Source organism: Carcharodon carcharias, chromosome X (genome assembly GCF_017639515.1).
Source record: "Carcharodon carcharias isolate sCarCar2 chromosome X, sCarCar2.pri, whole genome shotgun sequence".
Lineage (NCBI taxonomy): Eukaryota > Metazoa > Chordata > Chondrichthyes > Lamniformes > Lamnidae > Carcharodon > Carcharodon carcharias.
In genome coordinates, this window is record NC_054507.1 from 12,116,085 (window position 1) to 12,139,790 (window position 23,706).

General features: G+C 47.0%; 1 protein-coding gene across 1 annotated transcript in view; it reads left to right on the top strand.

Moving 5' to 3' along the window:
• The window catches only part of LOC121273319 (beta-1,4 N-acetylgalactosaminyltransferase 1-like), a 179,780-nt gene that overhangs the window by 134,914 nt on the left and 21,160 nt on the right, over nt 1-23,706 (top strand). Inside the window, exons 6-9 of the mRNA XM_041180454.1 lie at nt 3,812-3,849; nt 10,341-10,521; nt 17,462-17,554; nt 21,896-22,083. Of these exons, the coding sequence (XP_041036388.1) occupies nt 3,812-3,849; nt 10,341-10,521; nt 17,462-17,554; nt 21,896-22,083 (500 nt within the window). The remainder of the gene's footprint in view (nt 1-3,811; nt 3,850-10,340; nt 10,522-17,461; nt 17,555-21,895; nt 22,084-23,706) is intronic.

Below are 23,706 nucleotides of genomic sequence, written 5' to 3' on the forward strand. Positions count from 1 at the left end.
TATAATTCTAGTGCACTATTTATTCCACTGCCTTCTGAAGTTGAGGTCACATCTGGCAGCTGAATCATATTAACAAAGGGCTCAAATATATTTACATAGACATTATAAACAGCAAAAGCCAACCCATGTCGGTGTTTCTCTTTTACACAACAGAAACATTACATTTCTCATGCATTCATATGCCCTTGTGGAACTGCAAAGCTCTCCTCTATCATTACCTACCGAATTGAAAGCGCTTTGAACCAAGTCCCCTTTCACCATTGTCCCTCTCGTGGTCCATTTGTGTCTCACTGTTGTCACTGTGCTGGAGGACTGTGCAGATCAGTGCAGCAATGCAAGGCCAAGATAGCTCTCACCCCATTGAATGCAGCAGACATGCTCTCACAATCTAATACTGTTTATTCTACCATCTAACGGACGCGAGGCCACATGATATAACCAGTATCTGAAACCACACTAATGAGAATGTTATAAGCTAGCCCATGTGAACGTTTCTATTTCACCATAATCCCATGTGCGTGTTCTAATCCCATACCTCACAACCCCCCTTTCCTTCACCCCCTACCTACCATATTCTTAAGTCATAGCATGATGCAACACAGGAGGCCATTTGGCCCATCATACCTGTGCTGGCCCTTTGTCTGAGCTAGCCAATTAGTCTTACTCCCCCTGTTCTTTCCCCATAACCCTATAAATCTTTCTCCTTCAGGCATTTGTCCAATTCCCCTTTGAAAGCAACTGTTGAATCACCTGCCAGTAGGTTCATTTCCACCTTGGCTCCTGCTCCCCGGGCGTACCTTCACCGGAAGTACGGCAGGAATCTTGTTGAGCCAGGCAAATGGGATTTCTTCCAGTCCTCCAGTAAAGCTCAGGAGCAGCTTCAAGGAAATTCCATCCACAGCCCCTCCTTCAATCCACAGCCTCACAAAGCTTTGAGTGCAATGAAAGAACTCTGCTCTCTGTCCTAAAGGGCATTTCGGAATAGGCAACCAATACTGGCCTTACCGGCAATGCTCACATCCCATGAAAGAATAAACAAAACAAATTATGTTTGATTTTCTATCAAAACAGCCTGTTTCTATTTGCCCTGACCTATTCCGCCCTAATTGTAAGCACTTCTATCAATTGTCAAGTAACCTCTTCTGCTTTGATTTCAACAGCCTCAGTCTTCCAAACCTTTATTTGTCTGTCTATTTTCCTTATACTAACTTAGTGAATCTGTGCTGAATCCTCTAAATTGCCTCCACAATCATCCCTACGATGTGGAGCAGTCCAAAACTGCACACAGTGCTCCAACTGTCTTACCATTCACCATTCCATCTTGCCGTTTACATTCTATGGGGGGTTATTTTAGGTGAGGTGAAAGCGGATGCTAATAAGTCATGCTTGTTTGAAAGTCTGGTTTAAGGATGCAATTTTGTTCCTAATTACTGACCACCATCATTTGAACATGCCTGGAAGTGCTAACCAGACATGCTCAGTTGTGGCGTGCAAACACTGATGAGGTGTAATTTTTGTAGAGTGGTTTGTTTGGGTTCCACCAGCCCACTTTCGCTGAAGGTGTGCCATGCTCTGGCTGGCACACAGTGACACACATTTCAGGATGGCTCAGGGGCCATCTGAAAGGGCACCTGCTTCTCCGAGGTGGCACTGGAGGTCCTGGTGGAGGAGGGTCCAGAAGATGTCCTGTATCCACAGAGGGGGAAGAATCCCTCCCATTCCTCCTGCAGGGCAAAGTTCGGGCCCCTTGCAAGATGCCCATGACCAAACACTCCTTTTCTCCCGGTGACTTCTATAAGATTATGTGGCACAGCACTAACTCTTTTTGGGTGAAGCCCTTAGAAAGTTTGCAGAATAAATGTTGATTGGATCTTAGTGAAGTACAAGGTGTTGTACTGGTTATGTAGCACTCAAAGCTTTCAGTGATGTCTTGTTTACTGCTGTAAGGAAATATCATTAGAAGAAGCACCAGAAAAATGCCATTATTGAGAGCGAGAGGCAATTTAATTGACCCTTAACAGTCCTCCGGGTAGCTGTTACCAACGCTAGCTTCAACATTATCACAAGATGGTGCCTTGTTTGAAATGAGTGGGCTAAACCAATGTTGCATCTTAAGAAAACCCTCTTTAGCACTGAAAGTATTCAACCTGCATCAATCTCTTGGCAAAAACCATTATCCCATTAGCTTTTTTATGACTTTATCCAATTTAGGTGCTGTTTCTAATCTTTTGTGAATGCGAACCCCCAAATCTCTCTGCTGTCTTCCACATCACCCAGCTTTCCCCTTTCAATATGCAGCTATTGCCCCCTCACCTTCCCTGCCACTGTATTCCATCTCTCACTTGTTGTCAGTTCCGTCATTTCTTGCAGTTGTCTTCAGTCCTCAAAACTATTTCCTGTGTCTCCTATTTGAGCATTGCTTGTACATTTGGACACCATTCTCTTGCAGCACTAACTCCAAATCACTATTATACGCAATAAACAGAAACGGTTCCAGAATAGAGACCATTTTTAACCGCTCTGGGGAATTGCCCTGAACTCTCTCTTCTACACTTTCTAACCAGCCTTGAAGTTAATTTTCTACCCTTCCCCCAACCCTTCACAGGCTGACTTCCTTCAACAGACTCCTGTGTGTGCAATTTCCTCAGCGAGACCAAGCTAGAATTACATAGAACTTACAGCACAGAAACAGGCCATTTGGCCCAACTGGTTGGTCTTGGTGTTTATGCTCTACACAAGCCTCCTCCCACCTTACCCCCTCATCTGATCCCATCAATTATTCTCCCTCATGTGTTTATCTAGCCTCCCCTTAAATGCGTCTACACTATTCACCTCAACCACTCCCTGTGGGAGCGAGTTCCACATTCTCACCATTCTCTGGGGAGAGAAGCTTCTCCTGAATGCCCCATTGGATTTATGAATATCTATTTTATATGTGTGGACTTCTCCACAAAGCTTCTCTGCATCTACCTGATCAAACCCCTTTATAATTTTGAAGACCTCTATTATGTCATCTCAGCCTATTCTTTTCGAGAGAAAGTACCTCAGCCTGTGCAGGGTCTAGCAGTAATTATGTTCTCTCAGTTTTGACACCATCCTTGTAAATCCTTTTTGCATTTTTCTCCAATGTTTTTCTAACCTTTTCGTGATATGGAGACTAGAACTACACATATCACTCGGTCTTCCTCACTTAGTATTAAGAAACGTCCACAAGCAACAGAGAGAACTACATGGAACAAACAAATAAAACACACTCAAATTAAATTGAATACTTAAATAACATTAAATATAAATCCTGTGTGGTACCTTGGAAAAGACATCCTGAATGTTCATGTGCACCAAATCCAATGCATTTCCCCATCCACTATTTTGTGTCTGACCCCTGGGACTGGTGTAAATCACCTGCATATGAGACACATTCCAGTCCATCAGGAATGATAGGGCCTGTCGCACGAGCGGTCCGAGATGCTAAACCCATGAAAATTGTCTGCACTGCCAACCCAGAAGCATAACAAGTTCTGCTGGGTGGTGTATTTTGTGGTTGACTGGCCACAGGAAGAGATTTGATTGCCCATAAATGTTCGAGGGTTGTTAAATCCTTTTTTTGTTCATTATCCAGTTTTGCCCCCTCCTATGACAGTGCTGAATCTTGCTGGGATATTGTTCCATCTGCAAACTAATTCGTCTCAGTGCCTGTTCTTCACATGAAATCCTATATTTGTCAATGGTGCCAGTTGCTGGGGACATGTATTGACTCAGCCAGGCTCTGTGCCCTGTTTTAAACTGTCTTGTCTGTTTTTTTTAAAAATAGGTTTAAAGCTGCAAGCTCAATCGCAGAATCTTTTTGAGGTAAGACTTTGACCGTCAATTCAGCTTCCATAACTTAGAAAGCAGCCCTTGATATACAGCCAGATGTTAAAGGGACTGTTGATGATAGGGAGAAGGAATTAATTAGGCAGTTCTATGCTTTTTGATCATCCAATGGAGTTATGGTTAACTCCATGACCATCGATTTTCATTGTCCTTAATAAACTTTGTTCAGAGTAATTTTTCAGCCTCGGCAAAAGGAAAATTGTCCAGGGAGTGTGGTGGGGAGAGTGACTGACGCCGAGAATGACAGGTGGCATGTGTAACAGGCGGCGAGAGTGACAGGTAGCTTAAGTGACAAGTGGCATGAGTGACAGACGCACGTGAGTGACAGGCGGCAAATGTGACAGGCGGCATGTGTGTGACAGGCGTGGACTGTGGCAGGCGGGGAGCGAGACAGGTGGGGATTGTGACAGGTGAGAATGTGACAGGCGGGAGTGTGACCATGTGGAGAGTGTAACAGGCGGGGGAGGAGTCTGGCCTGGGGGAGCCTGGTGGGCTGGGAATGTGACAAGCAGGTTGTTTTACAGATGGGGTGTGTGGCAGGCGGAGGGCGTGGCAGGTGGGAAGTGTGATGACAGGGCACGTGTCTGACGGGGAATGGGACAGGCAGGGAGTGTGACAGGGAGTGTGACCAGGCGGGGAGCATGACAGGGTGCGTAACAGGCAGGGAGTGTGACAGGGAGTGTGACCAGGCGGGGAGCATGACAGGGTGCGTAACAGGCAGGGAGTGTGACAGGGAGTGTGACCAGGCGGGGAGCATGACAGGGTGCGTAACAGGCAGGGAGTGTGACAGGGAGTGTGACCAGGCGGGGAGCATGACAGGGTGCGTAACAGGCAGGGAGTGTGACAGGGAGTGTGACCAGGCGGGGAGCATGACAGGGTGCGTAACAGGCAGGGAGTGTGACAGGGAGTGTGACCAGGCGGGGAGCATGACAGGGTGCGTAACAGGCAGGGAGTGTGACAGGGAGTGTGACCAGGCGGGGAGCATGACAGGGTGCGTAACAGGCAGGGAGTGTGACAGGGAGTGTGACCAGGCGGGGAGCATGACAGGGTGCGTAACAGGCAGGGAGTGTGACAGGGAGTGTGACCAGGCGGGGAGCATGACAGGGTGCGTAACAGGCAGGGAGTGTGACAGGGAGTGTGACCAGGCGGGGAGCATGACAGGGTGCGTAACAGGCAGGGAGTGTGACAGGGAGTGTGACCAGGCGGGGAGCATGACAGGGTGCGTAACAGGCAGGGAGTGTGACAGGGAGTGTGACCAGGCGGGGAGCATGACAGGGTGCGTAACAGGCAGGGAGTGTGACAGGGAGTGTGACCAGGCGGGGAGCATGACAGGGTGCGTAACAGGCAGGGAGTGTGACAGGGAGTGTGACCAGGCGGGGAGCATGACAGGGTGCGTAACAGGCAGGGAGTGTGACAGGGAGTGTGACCAGGCGGGGAGCATGACAGGGTGCGTAACAGGCAGGGAGTGTGACAGGGAGTGTGACCAGGCGGGGAGCATGACAGGGTGCGTAACAGGCAGGGAGTGTGACAGGGAGTGTGACCAGGCGGGGAGCATGACAGGGTGCGTAACAGGCAGGGAGTGTGACAGGGAGTGTGACCAGGCGGGGAGCATGACAGGGTGCGTAACAGGCAGGGAGTGTGACAGGGAGTGTGACCAGGCGGGGAGCATGACAGGGTGCGTAACAGGCAGGGAGTGTGACAGGGAGTTTTACAGGTGGGGGGAGTATGACAGAGAGAGTGACGGGGAGTGTGACAGGGAATGTGACTGGGTGGGGAGTATGTCAGAGAGAGTGACAGGGTGCGTAACAGGCAGGGAGTGTAACAGGGAGTTTGACAGGTGGGGGGAGTATGACAGAGTGACAGGGAGTGTAACACAAGCCTTGGAGCAATACCTGAACCTCCAACTCTCTGGTGTGAAGACAAGATTGCTACTGACTTAACCAGCCTAACCTCCTCTTTACACACTTCCCGGAAACATTGCATAGCAATTGCGATACTGTATTGGTGGCTTCTGGAACTCACTGTAGCCGTTTTGCTATTTATAGACAATATATTAGACTGTGTAATATTGGACAATTTTTTGTGGTATTGCACACGGTAAGAGTAAGTGAAGTCTTGGGGTAAAGTGGGGTTAGATGGAGAGAGACATAATCGGGCCAGGGGAACAGTTCCAATGCAGTCCCTGTTGTGGAATTGTGCATTCTGCCCTGATTTCTATAATTCTGTTACAAAGCCCTATGTTCAAAGTTATAAATGGCTATGTAAGCTTATTACATTGCAATGCCACTGGGGAGGACGTGCACTTAAATGTGTAACAAGTTTACATAGGCAGTTTCTATTATAAATGCAAACATAGGAATTTATAATGGGAAATATTGACAGAGCTGATTCACCTACTCAGGCAGATCCAAAATTCTGCCCAGTCCTACAGCTAATTGTCTCTTAAATGACTGCAGAGTTTTGTTTCACAAGGTTATTCCAAACATTGATTACTCTGTGTATGAAGTAGAATTCCCTGGTTTGTAGTAAGGTCGCTTGTTCTACATCCACTGTTCAAGTTAAAGTACAATTACAACTTAACTTTGCTGGTGCCCTTAACTATACTCTATGAGTCAATAAGATCACCTTTCAGTCACCTCCTATCCAGCCTGAAAAGCCAAAGTTTCTCCAGTCTCTTCTCATAACTCATACTGTGGCACAGTGCTCAAAGTATCTGACCAGAACTGGGCACAGTGCTCACGGTGGGACTGAAACAGAACTGGACACAGTGTTCAAGGTGGGACTGAAACAGAACTGGACAGAGTGTTCAAGGTGGTACTGAATCAGAACTGGACACATTGCTCAAGGTGGGACTGAAACTGAACTGGACACAGTGCACAAGGTGGGACTGAAACAGAATTGGACACAGTGTTCAAGGTGGGTCTCAAAGAGAACTGGACACAGTGCTCAAGGTGGGTCTGAAACAGAACTGGATACTGTGTTCAAGGTGGGTCTGAAAGAGAACTGGACACAGTGCTCAAGGTGGGTCTGAAACAGAACTGGACACAGTGTTCAAGGTGGGTGTAAAACAGAACTGGACACAGTGCTCAAGGTGGGACTGAAATAGAACTGGACACAGTGCTCAAGGTGGGTCTGAAACAGAACTGGACACAGTGCTCAAGGTAGGACTGAAACAGAACTGGACACAGTGCTCAAGATGGGATTGAAACAGAACTGGACACAGTGTTCAAGGTGGGTCTGAAACAGAACTGGACACAGTGTTAAAGGTGGGTCTCAAAGAGAACTGGAAACAGTGCTCAAGGTGGGTCTGAAACAGAACTGGACACAGTGTTCAAGCTGGGTCTGAAAGAGAACTGGACACAGTGCTCAAGGTGGGTCTGAAACAGAACTGGATACAGTGTTCAAGGTGGGTGTAAAACAGAACTGGACACAGTGCTCAAGGTGGGACTGAAATAGAACTGGACACAGTGCTCAAGGTGGGTCTGAAACAGAACTGGACACGGTGCTCAAGGTGGGATTGAAACAGAGCTGGACACAGTGCTCAAGGTGGGACTGAAATAGAACTGGACACAGTGTTCAAGGTGGGACTGAAAGAGAACTGGACACAGTGCTCAAGGTGGGTCTGAAACAGAACTGGACACAGTGCTCAAGGTGGGACTGAAACAGAACTGGACACAGTGTTCAAGGTGGGTCTCAAAGAGAACTGGACACAGTGCTCAAGGTGGGTCTGAAACAGAACTGGACACAGTGTTCAAGGTGGGACTGAAAGAGAACTGGACACAGTGCTCAAGGTGGGTCTGAAACAGAACTGGATACAGTGTTCAAGGTGGGTGTAAAACAGAACTGGACACAGTGCTCAAGGTGGGACTGAAATAGAACTGGACACAGTGCTCAAGGTGGGTCTGAAACAGAACTGGACACAGTGCTCAAGGTGGGTCTGAAACAGAACTGGACACAGTGCTCAAGGTGGGTCTGAAACAGAACTAGACACAGTGCTCAAGGTGGGACTGAAAGAGAACTGGACACAGTGCTCAAGGTGGGTCTGAAACAGAACTGGACACAGTGCTCAAGGTGGGACTGAAACAGATCTGGACACAGTGCTCAAGGTGGGTCTGAAACAGAACTGGACACATTGTTCAAGGGTGGGACTGAAACAGAACTGGACACAGTGTTCAAGGTGGGTGTAAAACAGAACTGGACACAGTGCTCAAGGTGGGACTGACACAGAACTGGACACAGTGCTCAAGGTGGGATTGAAACAGAACTGGACACAGTGCTCAAGGTAGGACTGAAACAGAACTGGACACAGTGCTCAAGATGGGATTGAAACAGAACTGGACACAGTGTTCAAGGTGGGTCTGAAACGGAACTGGACACAGTGTTAAAGGTGGGTCTCAAAGAGAACTGGAAACAGTGCTCAAGGTGGGTCTGAAACAGAACTGGACACAGTGTTCAAGGTGGGTCTGAAAGAGAACTGGACACAGTGCTCAAGGTGGGTCTGAAACAGAACTGGATACAGTGTTCAAGGTGGGTGTAAAACAGAACTGGACACAGTGCTCAAGGTGGGACTGAAATAGAACTGGACACAGTGCTCAAGGTGGGTCTGAAACAGAACTGGACACGGTGCTCAAGGTGGGATTGAAACAGAGCTGGACACAGTGCTCAAGGTGGGACTGAAATAGAACTGGACACAGTGTTCAAGGTGGGACTGAAAGAGAACTGGACACAGTGCTCAAGGTGGGTCTGAAACAGAACTGGACACAGTGCTCAAGGTGGGACTGAAACAGAACTGGACACAGTGTTCAAGGTGGGTCTCAAAGAGAACTGGACACAGTGCTCAAGGTGGGTCTGAAACAGAACTGGACACAGTGTTCAAGGTGGGACTGAAAGAGAACTGGACACAGTGCTCAAGGTGGGTCTGAAACAGAACTGGATACAGTGTTCAAGGTGGGTGTAAAACAGAACTGGACACAGTGCTCAAGGTGGGACTGAAATAGAACTGGACACAGTGCTCAAGGTGGGTCTGAAACAGAACTGGACACAGTGCTCAAGGTGGGTCTGAAACAGAACTGGACACAGTGCTCAAGGTGGGTCTGAAACAGAACTAGACACAGTGCTCAAGGTGGGACTGAAAGAGAACTGGACACAGTGCTCAAGGTGGGTCTGAAACAGAACTGGACACAGTGCTCAAGGTGGGACTGAAACAGATCTGGACACAGTGCTCAAGGTGGGTCTGAAACAGAACTGGACACATTGTTCAAGGGTGGGACTGAAACAGAACTGGACACAGTGTTCAAGGTGGGTGTAAAACAGAACTGGACACAGTGCTCAAGGTGGGACTGACACAGAACTGGACACAGTGCTCAAGGTGGGATTGAAACAGAACTGGACACAGTGCTCAAGGTGGATCTGAAACAGAACTGGACACAGTGTTCAGGGTGGGACTGAAACAGAACTGGACACAGTGCTCAATGTGGGTCTGAAATAGAATTGGACACAGTGCTCAAGGTGGGACTGAAACAGAACTGGACACAGTGTTCAAGGTGGGACTGAAACAGAACTGGACACAGTGCTCAATGTGGGTCTGAAACAGAATTGGACACAGTGCTCAAGGTGGGACTGAAACAGAACTGGACACAGTGCTCAAGGTGGGACTGCAACAGAACTGGACACAGTGCTCAAGGTGGGACTGCAACAGAACTGGACACAGTGCTCAAGGTGTGGTTTGATCAGAACCAGAGGTAGTATCAATGTGCAGTCTGACCTGAGCCCTGTTCAGTTTGCTCATGAATTACTTTAATTCTGGCCTCTGGTGCATCCCCAATCATAATCTTCCCACCACTGGTGGCCGTGCCTTCAGCTGGCTGGGCCCCAAGCTCTGGAATTCCTTCCCTATCCCTCTCTGCCTCTCTACCTCACTGTCCTCCTTTAAGACCCTCCTTAAAACCGACCTCTTTGACCAAGTGTTTGGTCACTTGACCTAATATCTCCTTATGTGGCTCGGGGTCAAACTTTATTTTATAATCGCTCCTTTGAGGTGCCTTGGATGTTTCAGTATGTTAAAGGTGCTGTATAAGTATAAGTTGATGTTATATTCCACTGCTTTAGCCTTGTAGGTCAATATCCTGTTAGTTTTGTTAAATGCTGCTCTGCATTGGTTCGATATCTTTACCATTGAGTCCACTAAGACCACTAGGCCTGTTTCCAGTTCACCCTTAAAGACTTCAGCACCATTCACGGAGCACATATCTCATCGATCTTTTGTTGATAGCTATGAAATGAAGCATCCTCGGTGCAAGCATTCAATACTTTGACTATTTTCTTTCATTTTTACATAACATTTTCCCTTGAGTAAATCACCAAAAAAAGTCAGTATGTACTTCACATACAGACTGGCTGAAAAATGTATATTCCCCAAATGTGGAAGGAAGGAGAGATTTTTAAAGAATGAAGCCTATAATTTACAGGTGAACCTCACAGCAACTTTGGGAACCTTTGATGTGGCGGCAGAGGTCGATGGGGTCAAGGTCAAAGGTGAAGGGGAGATGCACCTGTCTCTCTCGAGCTCTCGAGTGGACAACCTGAACCGTCAGCTCCAGTTTGTCACTTACACCAACACTGTCTTCAACCCAAACACGGCTGATACAGGTACATACCCAGGGCAAAGGGTTAACTAAGGGGTGGGGTGGTGGTGGGGTGGTGGGGGAGGGGGGCGGTGGGTGGAATAAAGAAACAAAAACAAAAATTAAAATACCTGGAAAAACTCAGCAGGTCTGACAGCATCTGCGGAGAGGGATACAGTTAACGTTTCGAGTCTGTATGACTCTTCATCAGAACTAAGGAAATAGAGAAATGTGGTGAAATATAAGCTGGTAGAGGGGGGTGGGACAGGTAGAGCTGGATAGAGGGCCAGTGATAGGTGGAGGCAAAGACGAGATTGCCAAAGATGTCACAGGCAAAAGGACAAAGGGGTGTTGATGGTGGTGATATTATCTAAGGTTGTGCTAATGGGGACATTAAGGGTAGGAAGCAGGACAAGCAAGTGGCAGATGGCCCTAGTGGGGGTGGGGTGGGGGGAAGGGATCAAAATGGGCTAAAAGGTGGAGATGAAACAATAGATCGAAATAAATTTAAAAATAAATGGGAAAAGAAAAATATTTTTTTTCAATTATAAATTATTGGAAAAAAGGGGGATCGGAAAGGGGGTGGGGATGGAGGAGAGAGTTCATAATCTAAAATTGTTGAACTCAATATTCAGTCCGGAAGGCTGTAAAGTGCCTAGTCAGAAGATGAGGTGCTGTTCCTCCAGTTTGCGTTGGGCTTCACTGGAACAATGCAGCAGGCCAAGGACGGACATGTGGGCATGAGAGCAGGGTGGAGTGATGAAATGGCAAGAGACAGGGAGGTCTGGGTCATGCTTGTGGACAGACCAAAGGTGTTCTGCAAAGCGGTCACCCAGTCTGCGTTTGGTCTCTCCAATGTAGAGGAGACCACATTGGGAGCAGTGAATGTAGTAGACTAAATTGAGGGAAGTGCAAGTGAAATGCTGCTTCACTTGAAAGGAGTGTTTGGGCCCTTGGACGGTGAGGAGAGGGGAAGTAAAGGGGCAGGTGTTGCACCTTCTGCGATTGCATGGGAAGGGGCCGTGGGAGGGGGTTTATCATGTCTATGTCAGGTGACTGTGATTCTTGCAGATTTCTGTCCTGATTTTTAAAAGTTTATTTAATGCTTTTGAGATCTTCAGCTCCCTGAGGCAGCTCTTTTTTTATTAATTTCTTTTTTTATGCATTCATGGGATGTGGGCTTCACTGGCTAGGCCAGCATTTACTGCCCATCCCTAATTGCCCCTTGAGAAGGTGGTGGTGAGCTGCCTTCTTGAACCGCTGCAGTCCACGTGGTGTAGGTACACCCACAGTGCTGTTAGGGAGGGAGTTCCAGGATTTTGACCCAGCGACAGTGAAGGAACAGTGATATATTTCCAAGTCAGGATGGTGAGTGACTTGGAGGGGAACTTGCAGGTGGTGGTGTTCCCATGTGTCTGCTGCCTTTGTCTTTCTAGATGGTAGTGGTTTTGTGTTTGGAAGGTGCTGTCGAAGGAGCCTTGGTGAGTTCTTGCAGTGCATCTTATATATGGTACACACACTGCTGCTACTGTGCATCGGTGGTGGAGGGAGTGAATGTTTGTGAATGTGGTGCCAATCAAGCGGGCTGCTTTGTCCTGGATGGTGTCAAGCTTCTTGAGTCTTGTAGGAGCTGCACTCATCCAGGCAAGTGGGGAGTATTCCATCACACTCCTGACTTGTGCCTTGTAGATGGTGGACAGGCTTTGGGGAGTCAGGAGGTGAGTTACTCACTGCAGGATTCCCAGCCTCTGACCTGCTCTTGTAGCCACAGTATTTATATGGCTGGTCCAGTTCAGTTTCTGGTCAATGGTAACCCCCAGGATGTTGATAGTGGGGGATTCAGTGATGGTAATGCCATTGAATGTCAAAGGGCAAAGGTTAGATTCTCTCTTGTTGGAGATGGTCATTGCCTGACACTTGTGTGGCGTGAATGTTACTTGCCACTTGTCAGCCCAAGCCTGGATATTGTCCAGGTCTTACAGCATTTGCACATGGACTACTTCAGTAACTGAGGAGTGGCAAATGGTGCTGAACATTGTGCAATCATCAGCGAACATCCCCACTTCTGACCTTATGATTGAGGGAAGGTCATTGATGAAGCAGCTGAAGATGGTTGGGTCTAGGACACTACCCTGAGGAACTCCTGCAGTGATGTCCTGGAGCTGAGATGAGTGACCTCCAACAACCACAACCACCTTCCTTTGTGCTAGGTATGTCTCCAACCAGTGGAGAGTTTTCCCCCTGATTCCCATTGACTCCAGTTTTGCTAGAGCTCCTTGATGCCGCACTCGGTCAAATGCTGCCTTGATGTCAAGGGCAGCCACTCTCACCTCACCTCGGGAGTTCAGCTCCGTTGCATCTCCTGATTCCCTGAGAGGCCAAAAATCTGTCCATCCCACAGCCTTAAATGTATTCAACGATGGAGCATCCACAACCCTCTGGGATGGCAAATTGCCCAAAATTCTCAACGGTCTCTGTGAAGAAATTTCTCAGTCCTAAATGATCGGCCCCTTATCCTGAGACTGTGTCCCCAAGAAGAATGATATATTACAGCAGTCCTTCCTGTAATGACTGACTGGTTGACACGCTTGACTGTGTGTGCAATGTTCTAATCCATGTGGTGTGTTTCCCTCAGCCTCACTAAAATGCCCCCTTGAGACTCATGAAAAAGAAAAATGCTGCCTCTCTTCTATTTTTCCTTAGCTCAGACTCGAAACGTTAACTGTGTTCCTCTCCGCAGATGCTGCCAGACCTGCTGAGTTTTTCCAGGGATTTTTATTTTTGTTTTGGATTTCCAGCATCCGCAGTTTTTTGCTTTTACACCAGAGAGAACTCTTCTCCTCTTCAAGGGCTATGGGGAGCGGGCAGGCAAATGGAGTTGAAGCCCAAGATCAGCCATGATCAGATTGAATGGAGGAGCAGGCTCGATGGGCCAAATGGTCTGCTCCTGCTCCTACTTCTTATGTTCTTATTAATGTGCTGAAAAGGACACTTCTTCTTCTCTTCCAAAGCAACACCAAACAAGAGCTGAGACCAAACGACTTTTGACCTATCGAACTGCGCAACACACTTGGGACACCCCTGGCTGCCCCCAGCTAGTGATGGACTCTCACTGTGGAGGAAGCAACTCTTGCCACCTTGCTCAGTTATTAGCATGCAGACTTGGTCATCTTCTCCGTCCTCGGCGTTACTAATTAACCAGCCCGACTGAGCACAGTTACAAGCAGGCCACGACGGAGAAACCGAGCTGGAGGGAGACCAGGGAGCAGGATCTTACAGCTTTGAAATGGTTGTTCACGCCATGTCAGAGTTCCCCAATCAACTTTGAAATGGGATCGCCTCACATCCACCTAAGAGGTCTCACCCAGTGCAGGAGTGGGGCGGGGGGAGGTTGGGGGGTTGGTGGTGGACAGGGAGGAAGACTTCCTTGTAAGCCTGCTCCCGAGCCTGGCCAAGCTGGCCTTTAACAGGTCCAGACTGGGGGGCGGTCGAGGGGGTCATCTGGCCTGACTGTCTGCCCCTCTCCCACAGCTACATTCATGGCCGGGTGTCCTCGGCGAGGGAGCACGCGGTACCCACTGGCAGGCTTGAGGCCTTCCATGACTGGTGGGCACCACGGGGGCTGGAGCTGCTCATTGGACCCCGAAATAACAATTTGATCTGATTTGGTAAAATCCTTTTCAATTCCTTCTTTAGCTACAGTGCCCCTTAGGGGCTATAACTTTAAATTACTTTGATAATTTGTTCATTTGACCTTTTGTTTAATTGATGCGCTCCACCTAAGAGGCCAGATGGGGCCTCAGTTTAACACATTATCCAAAAAACGGTACCCCCAACTGGGCAGCACTCCCTCAGTCCTTATGTCAACAGCATCAGTATTATGGGAGCGTTAACCAACAGAGCAGAATTCTAGATAACAAAAACAGAATTACCTGGAAAAACTCAGCAGGTCTGGCAGCATCGGTGGAGAAGAAAAGAGTTGACGTTTCAAGTCCTCATGACCCTTCAACAGAACTGATCTAGAGTTCTAGATAATTAAGCTCCAGCAGTGATTACTCTCGGGCCCTGAGTCTAGGTTCCTTTAAAGTTATGCCTACAGTCTCTGGGCTTAGATAAATAGTGTATGCCCCTTGGGGGAGGACTTGTGCACCCTGGACAGCATGAACCCAATGGTGACCTGTATGGATTTCTTGAACTTAGCAATGCATTGTCCAAAGAAACATGATCAACTAACTGAGGGTGTAGCACTGGGGGCTGATTGTCAGGTGAGGCATTGGTACTTCTCATATTTTTAACTGCTGGAGGCCATCAACTCCAAAAGGCCAAAGTGTGGGCCTCTGTGAGACCTTTGAATCCTTCCTTGATTGTTGCCTTTAAGCTTTTGCCCAAGGGAGTGGGAGCTGACTGTGATTGCCTCATGCCACAGTATCAGCTGTGGCTCAATAGCAGTACTATTGGCTGTGACAGGAGGTCGTGTGTTCAAGTTCCACTCCAGAGACATAAGCACAGAAATGCAGGCTAGCGCTCCTGTGCAGCAATGAGGTGGGGGCAAATATCCCATGGCACCCTCTTGAAGAAGAGCAGTGGGGTTCTCCCCAGTGGCCTGGCCAATATATTATCCCTCAGTCAACATTACAAAAAACGCATTATCTGATCTTCACTATATTGGTCTTGGTGGGAGCTTGCTGTGCATAAATTGGCTGCAGGGCCTCCTCCATTACAACAGTGGCTACACTTCAAAAGTGCTTCATTGGCAGTAAAGAGATTTTGGGACATCCTGAGGTCTTGAAAGGGGCTATATAAATGCAAGTCTTTCTTTCACAAACTTTCCATTCACCCAGGAAGTGAGCAGAGATGGCAAAGGCTTGTTGCACAGAGGAGCAGAGAATGTGATTTAACAGCTGTAATCCACCTCCCCTGCCCTAAGACAGGCTCTAATTCAATTCTCACACATGTGGGATTCTAGCCATTTATTACAAGAAAGGTAGCTGAGATGGTTTTCCGTTGCCTTCCTCATGTTTTTTACCTTCAGAGTACCTTCCGCTAGGTGGGCTTCAGCCAAGGGTCCCGCTTGCCCTTTACACCCACACATCCATCAGATGCATGTCCCCCAGTAGGACTTCTGGTTTTCAAAGCCAGCTCTGCTGAATGGAGCTCTCAGAACTAACCAAACCATCAGAGACAGGGATACAATTCCTGAACCAGTGGTCACTCTTGTCAAAAGGAGCATTACCTGAGGATACTATCCTGATGTTGAGTTTCCCCTGCACCAGATGCTGCTCCCAATACCTTAGGAAAAAGAAAATTATGTAGGATGTGCAACACCAAAACAGGCCTTTCAGCCCAACTAGACTATGCCCACTCAAACCTCCTCCCATCTTACTTCAGCTCACTCTTATCAGCATAACCTTCTATTCCTTTCTCTCTCAACTGTTTAACTAGATTCCCCTTAAATGCATCTATACTATTCACCTCAACAATGTAATAGCAGGTTCCACATTCTCCTCACTCTCTGGGTAAAGAGGTTTCTCCTGAATTCTCAACTGGATTTATTAGTGACTAGCTGATATTTCTGATCCCTAGTTTTGGGCCCCCTACAAGTGGAAACATCATCTCTACGCCTACACTATCAAAGCATTTCACAATCTTAAGTGCAGTGTCAGCTGTGGCTCACTCAGTACCACTCTTGCCTCTCAGTCACAGAGTTCGAGCTTCAAGTCAGACCACATTTAGAATATTGTGAGCAATCCTGGGCCCCGTATCTCAGGATGTGCTGGCCCTGGAGATGGTCCAGAGGAGGTTCACGAGAATGATCCCTGGGATGAAAGGCTTAACATATGAGGAACGTTTGAGGACTCTGGGTCTATACTCGATGGAGTTTAGAAGGATGAGGGGGGACCTGATTGAAACTTATAGAATACTGAAAGGCCTGGATAGAGTGGACGTGGGGAAGATGTTTCCATTAGTAGGAGAGACTAGGACCCGAGGGCACAGCCTCAGGGTAAAGGGAAGACCTTTTAGAACAGAGATGAGGAGAAACTTCTTTAGCCAGAGAGTGGCGAATCTATGGAATTCATTGCCACAGAAGGCTGTGGAGGCCAGGTCATTGAGTGCATTTAAGACCGAGATAGATAGATTCTTGACTGGTAAGGGGATCAAAGGTTATGGGGAGAAGGTGGGAGAATGGGGTTGAGAAACTTATCAGCCATGATTGAATGGCGGAGCAGACTCGATGGGCCGAAGGGCCTAATTTCTACTGCTATGTCTTAAGTCCCACGCCAGGACTTGAGTGCAAACATCAAGGTTGATGCTCCCAGTGCAGTACTGAGGGTGTACTGCACTGTTGGATGTGCTGTTTTAGAAGAGATGTTAAGCCTGACGTCTGTGGTGGATGTAAAGGGATCCTGATTTCAAAGAAGAGCAGCGGAGTTATCTGATGCCCTGGCCGATGTTTTCCCCTTCACTCAACATGACAAAAATATGACTATATGGTCATTATCACATTGCTGTTTGTGGGATCTTGCTGTGTGCACATTGGCTGCTGCGTTTCCTGCATTGCACGTGACGACACACCAAAAGTACTCCATTGGCTGTAAAGTGCTTTGAGACATTTGGTGGTTGTGAACAGTGCTGTAGAAATGCAAGCTTTTCTTCCTTTTGTAATAGGTCACCCCTCAGCCTTTCAAATGGTTGATTTTGCTTCCCTATTTCGAATGCTCTCTGTGTGACTCCAAACACATATTGGAACGATGTGAAACAAAAACAGAATTACCTGGAAAAACTCAGCAGGTCTGGCAGCTTCGGCGGAGAAGAAAAGAGTTGACGTTTCGAGTCCTCATGACCCTTCGTTTTGGATTTCCAGCATCCGCAGTTTTTTTGTTTTTATCTCTTGGAACGATGTGACTTGTCTGGATGAAATGTGCTGCACTGATGGGTCGGTTAATTGTCATTCTCCATTTTTTCAGTGTTGTTCAAGACAGATGGACATCAGGCTGAATTTACCATTAAGATTCGACATCCTGTCATACCGAGGCTTTATAATGTTAAGAACCAGTCAGGTCAGTGACAGCTTGCTTGAGGTTAGTGATGACTGGGTTTAAATCACAGCTCATTAACAGTTGAAGGGAATTGGGCATGGTTCATGCTTATTATCACTTTTCACAAAGAGCAGGGGTTTCCCAAACTGTGGGTCGCGCCCCCACTAGGCGAGATTTTAGGGTCATGAGCTCTGAAGCAGCAATGGCTGCCATGGAGCTCGGACTGATTTCGGACAGCTGCGAGGCTCCTTTAAATCCTTCCTTTTTTTGTCGGTGGGCGTGGCCTGATGGACTGCTCTCTGAGGCCTGACTGCTGCTGCAAAAAAAGGCCTGAGAAAAGGTAGGTGTTAATTTCTTTCTATAGAAAGCCTATTTCTTCAATAGTCGTGATCATCTTGCATCAATGATCAGGATAATAATGCATTAATAACAATAACCATAAGTCTATTCCATTAATAATCAGAATCTTATTGCATCAATAATGAGGGTCCTATTACATCAATGTGCTGAGTCCTGTTAGATTCGTAATCAGAACTCTATTACTTTAAGATTCAGGATACCAATACATTAATAATCAGGATCCCATTGCATTAATAGCCTGGTGCCTATTGCATCTACAATCAGGATCTTATTGTATAAATAATTAGTGTCCTATTACATTAATAATCAGTATAATAATCTATTATCTTGATCTATATTATTATCATTATGATAGATTATACGTTAATTACACGCTTCCTATTGTATTAATAATAAGCTGCCTATTGCCAACAGCTCTTGTAACCCCCAGGTGTTCACTGTGGGGGTCACGAAGTCTAAAAGAGGGTCACACCAGGAATACATTTGGGAAGCACTGATGTAGAAGTAATTTGCTATTGAAATGTCACCAGCTCTTACTGGCTATCAGGCTAGGTTCACAATTCCATACTAGCACTAGTAAGCTGCACTTACAGGGAACAGGGGCAGTGAATAAAAGCCCTGATTCTGACCTGAACTCCATTTGGGCACAGTTCCTCCTGCGGACTATTGTGGAACCAATGTGGCCCTGTTGTTTGAGCGTGTCAAAATTGGATCTGTGCCAACTTGTGCCCTCCAGCTCCCGTAGAGCAGGCAGGCCTTGTTGAGTTTTGAAATATAAGCCCTGCAAACCCTTTTGAGTAAGCTACAGGCATGGGGACAGTTTAGCCAGAGGGCTTAGCCTGCAGCACAGTTGGGTTGGGAGTGCAAAATAGGGCAATGCTGCTACTCTTTAAAGGGCTGCCGCTAACCAGTGTTAAAGGGGAAGCTGTGCAGTAGCAGGAAATGTTGCCATAATGGTGCAATGGACTTAGGTGGGCAACACTGCCCCCCCCACCCCCTCACACACACACACACACCCCACCCTTGATGCTGAATAGTTGGAGTTCCTGCTGTAAGGGCTGCCCCAAAGATACCACCTAAATGGAGGAGGTTCTCCCACTCTGAGTCAATATGACCACCTAGTTGCCATCAGGAGCTAATCATGCATCTCATAGGGGGGCTTGTCAAGCATGGCACAGACCTAAGATCAGAAATGCCTCACCCTCCGTAAAATACCATTCGACCCTTTCTCTTCATGAATGCTGTGGGCTGAAATAAAGCGCTAAGAAACAGCTGAGATGTAGCGCCTTTCAAACATCACAGGCGTCGCTTCTCTGACACCTGGTGCACCGCAGACTGTGTGGGACGTCTCCGGACGTGAGTGGAAAGCTTGCTGCTGGGCTAATCATCACTCTGGGGCCGGGCTGTTCCAGACGTTTGCAGGTCATTGAGCAACAGATGGGATGACCCGGTGCTGACCTGCCCTGTAAAGTGGTGAAGACAGGCCTCTCCTGACACGTCCAGGTGTGGCCGAGTGCTTTCGGGGCTAATGCCTCCGGGGCTAATGCTTCTCCATTTGTTAATTCAAATATGGAGATATAAAAATCCAAGAAAAGACCAGCAGGTCCATCACATCCCCACCCATCCTGACATGGTACAGCTGAAACACTGCAATCCACCTCTCTGATTCACCACAAGAAAACTTGGTGATTGGCACCAACCCCCATTGACCTACCTAACTTTTATATGCACTAGCAGGAAATTGTTCCTCTCCATGTTGGATGTGAGTGAACAGGGAGTGCCCTGGGCCAATATTCACCCCTCAAGCAACATCACGAGAAACAGATTGATTGGCCGTTCTATTCACTTGGTGCCTTTTTGGGAGCTTGCTGTGCGCAAATTGGCTGCTGCATTTGCCTACATAACAACTGTGACGGCACTTCAAAGGTAATCCATTGGATCTCTTGCACCTTGTGACTTCCTGGGGAAGCAATAGGGCGCTATGTAAATGCAAGCTCTTTCCTTATGGTGGTATAACTGAAGCCCACCAGGCACTGGCACAGGATGGTGATCTATACTATCTGCCCTGGCATTCCCTAGGCCCCACCATGACCACCCACAACCTGAGCTGCTTAGCAAAGCTTGCGTGGGTATAAAGTACATCAGCCTGAAAACATCTGCAATAGATACTACAGAAGCGCATAATTCTTATCTCAGTGAAAATTGTGAACTAACTCCCTGTGACCTTTAAGCCCTGCGTGACTCAGTCTGCAATTTGCTACAAGCCTTATTTTCCAGAACAAATGCTGCAAAAACACAAGTGGATTTTTTTCTCTCTCTCTCTTTTTAATCAGTTTCTCCCCATCTCTTCTGAAGTGCTGGCCAATTTGCTGTACAGTCCCCAGAGCAGTAGTACTTGATTGGCACCTCACGTTGAAGTATGGCAACTTTGCGGCACAGGAAGAGGTCATTTAACCCCCATGTCTGCTCCAGATGTCAAAGAACCATCCAGCCGAATCCCACTTTCCAGCTCTTGGTCTGTAGCCCTGTGGGTTACAGCATGATAAAAGCATATCCAAACAGATTCAATCATAACTTTCAACAGGGAATTGGAGAAATACATCATAGAAATCATAGAACATTTATGATACAGAAGGAAGCCATTCTGCCCATTGAGTCCGTGATGATCAATGAAGACCTATCCAGTCTAATCCCATCTTCCTGGACTAGGCCCATACAGGCATGCATACATATAACATGCAAATTAGGAGTAGTAGGAGTAGGCCATTTGGCCCCTCAAGCCTGCTCTACCATTTGATAATATCATGACTGATTTTATTTTGACCTCTACTTTCCTGTCTACCCCCCTATACACTTTGACTCCCTTCTCAGTCAAGAATATACATGTATCTAACTCAGCCTTTAAAACATTCGATGACCCAGTCTCCACTGCTCTCTGGAGAAGAGAATTCCCCAGACTAACGACCCTCTGAGAGAAACAAATTCTCCTCATCTCAGTCTTAAATGGGAGACCCCTTACTTTGAAACTGTGTCCCCTAGTTCTAGTCTCTCCCACAAGGGGAAACATCCTGTCAGCATCCACCCTGTCAAGCCCCCTCAGGATCTTATATGTTTCAATATGATCACCTCTCATTCTTCTAAACTCCAATGGATACAGGCCCAACCTGTCCAGCCTTCCCTCATATGATAATCCCCCTTCCCAGTTGATTGAGCCTTCTCTGCACTGCTTCTAATGCAGGTACATGTTTTCTTAAATAAGGAGACCAATACTGCACACAGTATTCCAGATGCGGTCTCATCAACACCCTGTACAACTGTAGTAAAACATCCCTACTTTTATATTCCATTTCCCTTGCAAGAAAAAAAAATCATCCCATTTACCTTCCTAATCACTTGTTGTACCTGAATACTAAGATTTCCTGATCCATGTACCAGGACACCTAGATCCCTCTGTACCTTAGAGTTCTGTAATCTCTCCCCATTTAAATAATATTCTGCTCTTCTTCCTGCCAAAGTGGATGAGTTCACATTTTCCCACATTAAACTCCATCTGCCGAATTTTTGCCCACTCACTTAACCTATCTCTATCCCTCTACAGACTCCTTGGGCCCAATTTTCACAGATGGGGCTAATGGTATAAGTTTGTCAGGGAGTTTTGTACATAGGAAACATGGAGAGTCATGGGCATTAAAGGAATAAACAAGAGTATGTTCGTGGTAAATTTGCAAATAGTCTGTTCGTAATCTGTACCTTTAATATTTTTTATTAATTGTCTGCTTTGGCAAAATGCTGCTAGTTCAAGAAGCAGTTTGATAAACTCTCGGCTGGGCTCAGTTTCCAACCCATGGCTTGCTCGGACTGATGCAATGTTGCTGGAATGTTCTAACCATATCCTGGCAGACTCTGGTAGCCGGTATGGTCAAACAAGCTGGTGCCATGAGCTCAAAAGGTTACTCTTGTACCAAAACAAAAGGTGGTCACATGCTGTTCTCTGTGTTTTAGGCTATAACATCAGTGCCTTGGTAACTATAGCAACCAAAACGTTTCTGAGATATGACAAGCTGAGGGAGCTGATATCGAGCATTAGGAAGTATTACCCCAATGTCACCATTGTAATCGCAGATGACAACGACAAACCACAAAAGATTGAAGGAGCATTCATTGAGCAATACTTCATGCCATTTAAGAAGGTACATGTCTTTTGTAAATTAGAAGGCAGGGAGAGGGTGGGATTAAGGGTTGCAGGGGGAGGTCAGAATGCCACCTCTTCTTGCCTGAGGCTTCGATCGGGCCCAGACTGACAGACAGGTCATCAGTTTCTTTTATTTATAGTTCCAAGGGTCTTAGGCTGATGGTTCCAACTGGCTTCAATACCTGCAATTACTGACCAACTGCAATAGGTGCTCACTCACAAGGGTTGCCAACTCTGCTGGGGTAATGGAAGGGTGCTGTGTGGGAGTTGGAGTCAAGACTCATTGAAGGATAGTTTAACGAGAGTTCTGAACAACATATAAACTATTTTTAGCACATTTCTTAGCACTGTCTACACCTCTTTGTCCTTTTGTCTGTGACATCTTTTGGTTATCTCCACCTATCACTGGCCCTCTATCCAGCTCTATTTGTCCCACCCCGCCTTAAACCAGCTTATATTTCACCTCTCTTCTATTTTTCCTTATTTCTGTTGAAGGGTCATGTGAACTCGAAACGTTAACTGTGTTCCTGTCCGCAGATGCTGTCAGACCTGCTGAGTTTTTCCAGCTATTTTTATTTTTGTTCAACATTTAAACTACGCTGGGCATGAACAGCGACTGCTTCTTAGGAACAGGAGAAAGCTAGTTAGCCCCTCAGGCCTGCTCCACTAAACTGTCTGATCATAGTCGATCTGCGACTGTGGCCCTATATCCTTTAATAACTTACTGATATTTATATAGCTCCTTTATAATAAATGTCCCAAGATGCTTTGCAGGAGCGTGTGTAAAACAAAGTTTGACCCCGATCCACAGAAGGAGATATTAGGTCAGGTGACTAAACGCTTGGTCAAAGACGTCGGTTTTAAGGAGGGTCTTAAAGGAGGAGAGTGAGGTAGAGAGGTGGAGAGGGATAGGGAGGGAATTCCAGAGCTTGGGGCCCAGGCAGCTGAAGGCACGGCCGCCAATGGTGGAGCGATTAGAATCGGGAATGCTCAAGAGGCCAGAATTTTAGGATCATAGATATCTCAAACAGTTATAGGACTGGAGGAGATTACAGAGATAGGGAGGGGTGAGGTCATGGAGGGATTTGAAAACAAGGATAAGAATTTTAAAATCAAGATGTTGCTTGACCGGGAGCCAGTGTAAGTCAGTGAGCACAGGGGTGATAGGGGAACGAGACTTGGTGTGAGTTAGGACACAGACAGCAGAGGTTTGGATAACCTCAAGTTTATGAAGGGTAGAATGTGGGAGAGCAGCCAGGATTGGGTTGGAATAGTCGGGTCTGGAGGTAACAAAGACATGGATGAGGGTTTCAGCAGCAAGTGAGCTGAGACAGGGGCAAAGCTGAATGATGTTACGGAGGTGGAAATAAGCCGTCTTAGTGACGGTGTGGTCAACTTGGAGTTGAATATGACACCAATGTTGCAAACAGGCTGGGTTAGCCTCAGACTGTTGCCAGGGAGAGGGATGTATTCAATAATTAGGGAACAGAGTTTGGAGCAGGAACTGAAAACATCCGCTTCAGTTTTCCCAGTATTTAATTGGTGGAAATTTCTGCTCATCCAGTACTGGATGTTGGATAAGCAGTCTGATCATTTACTAACAGTGGAGGAGTTGAGAGAG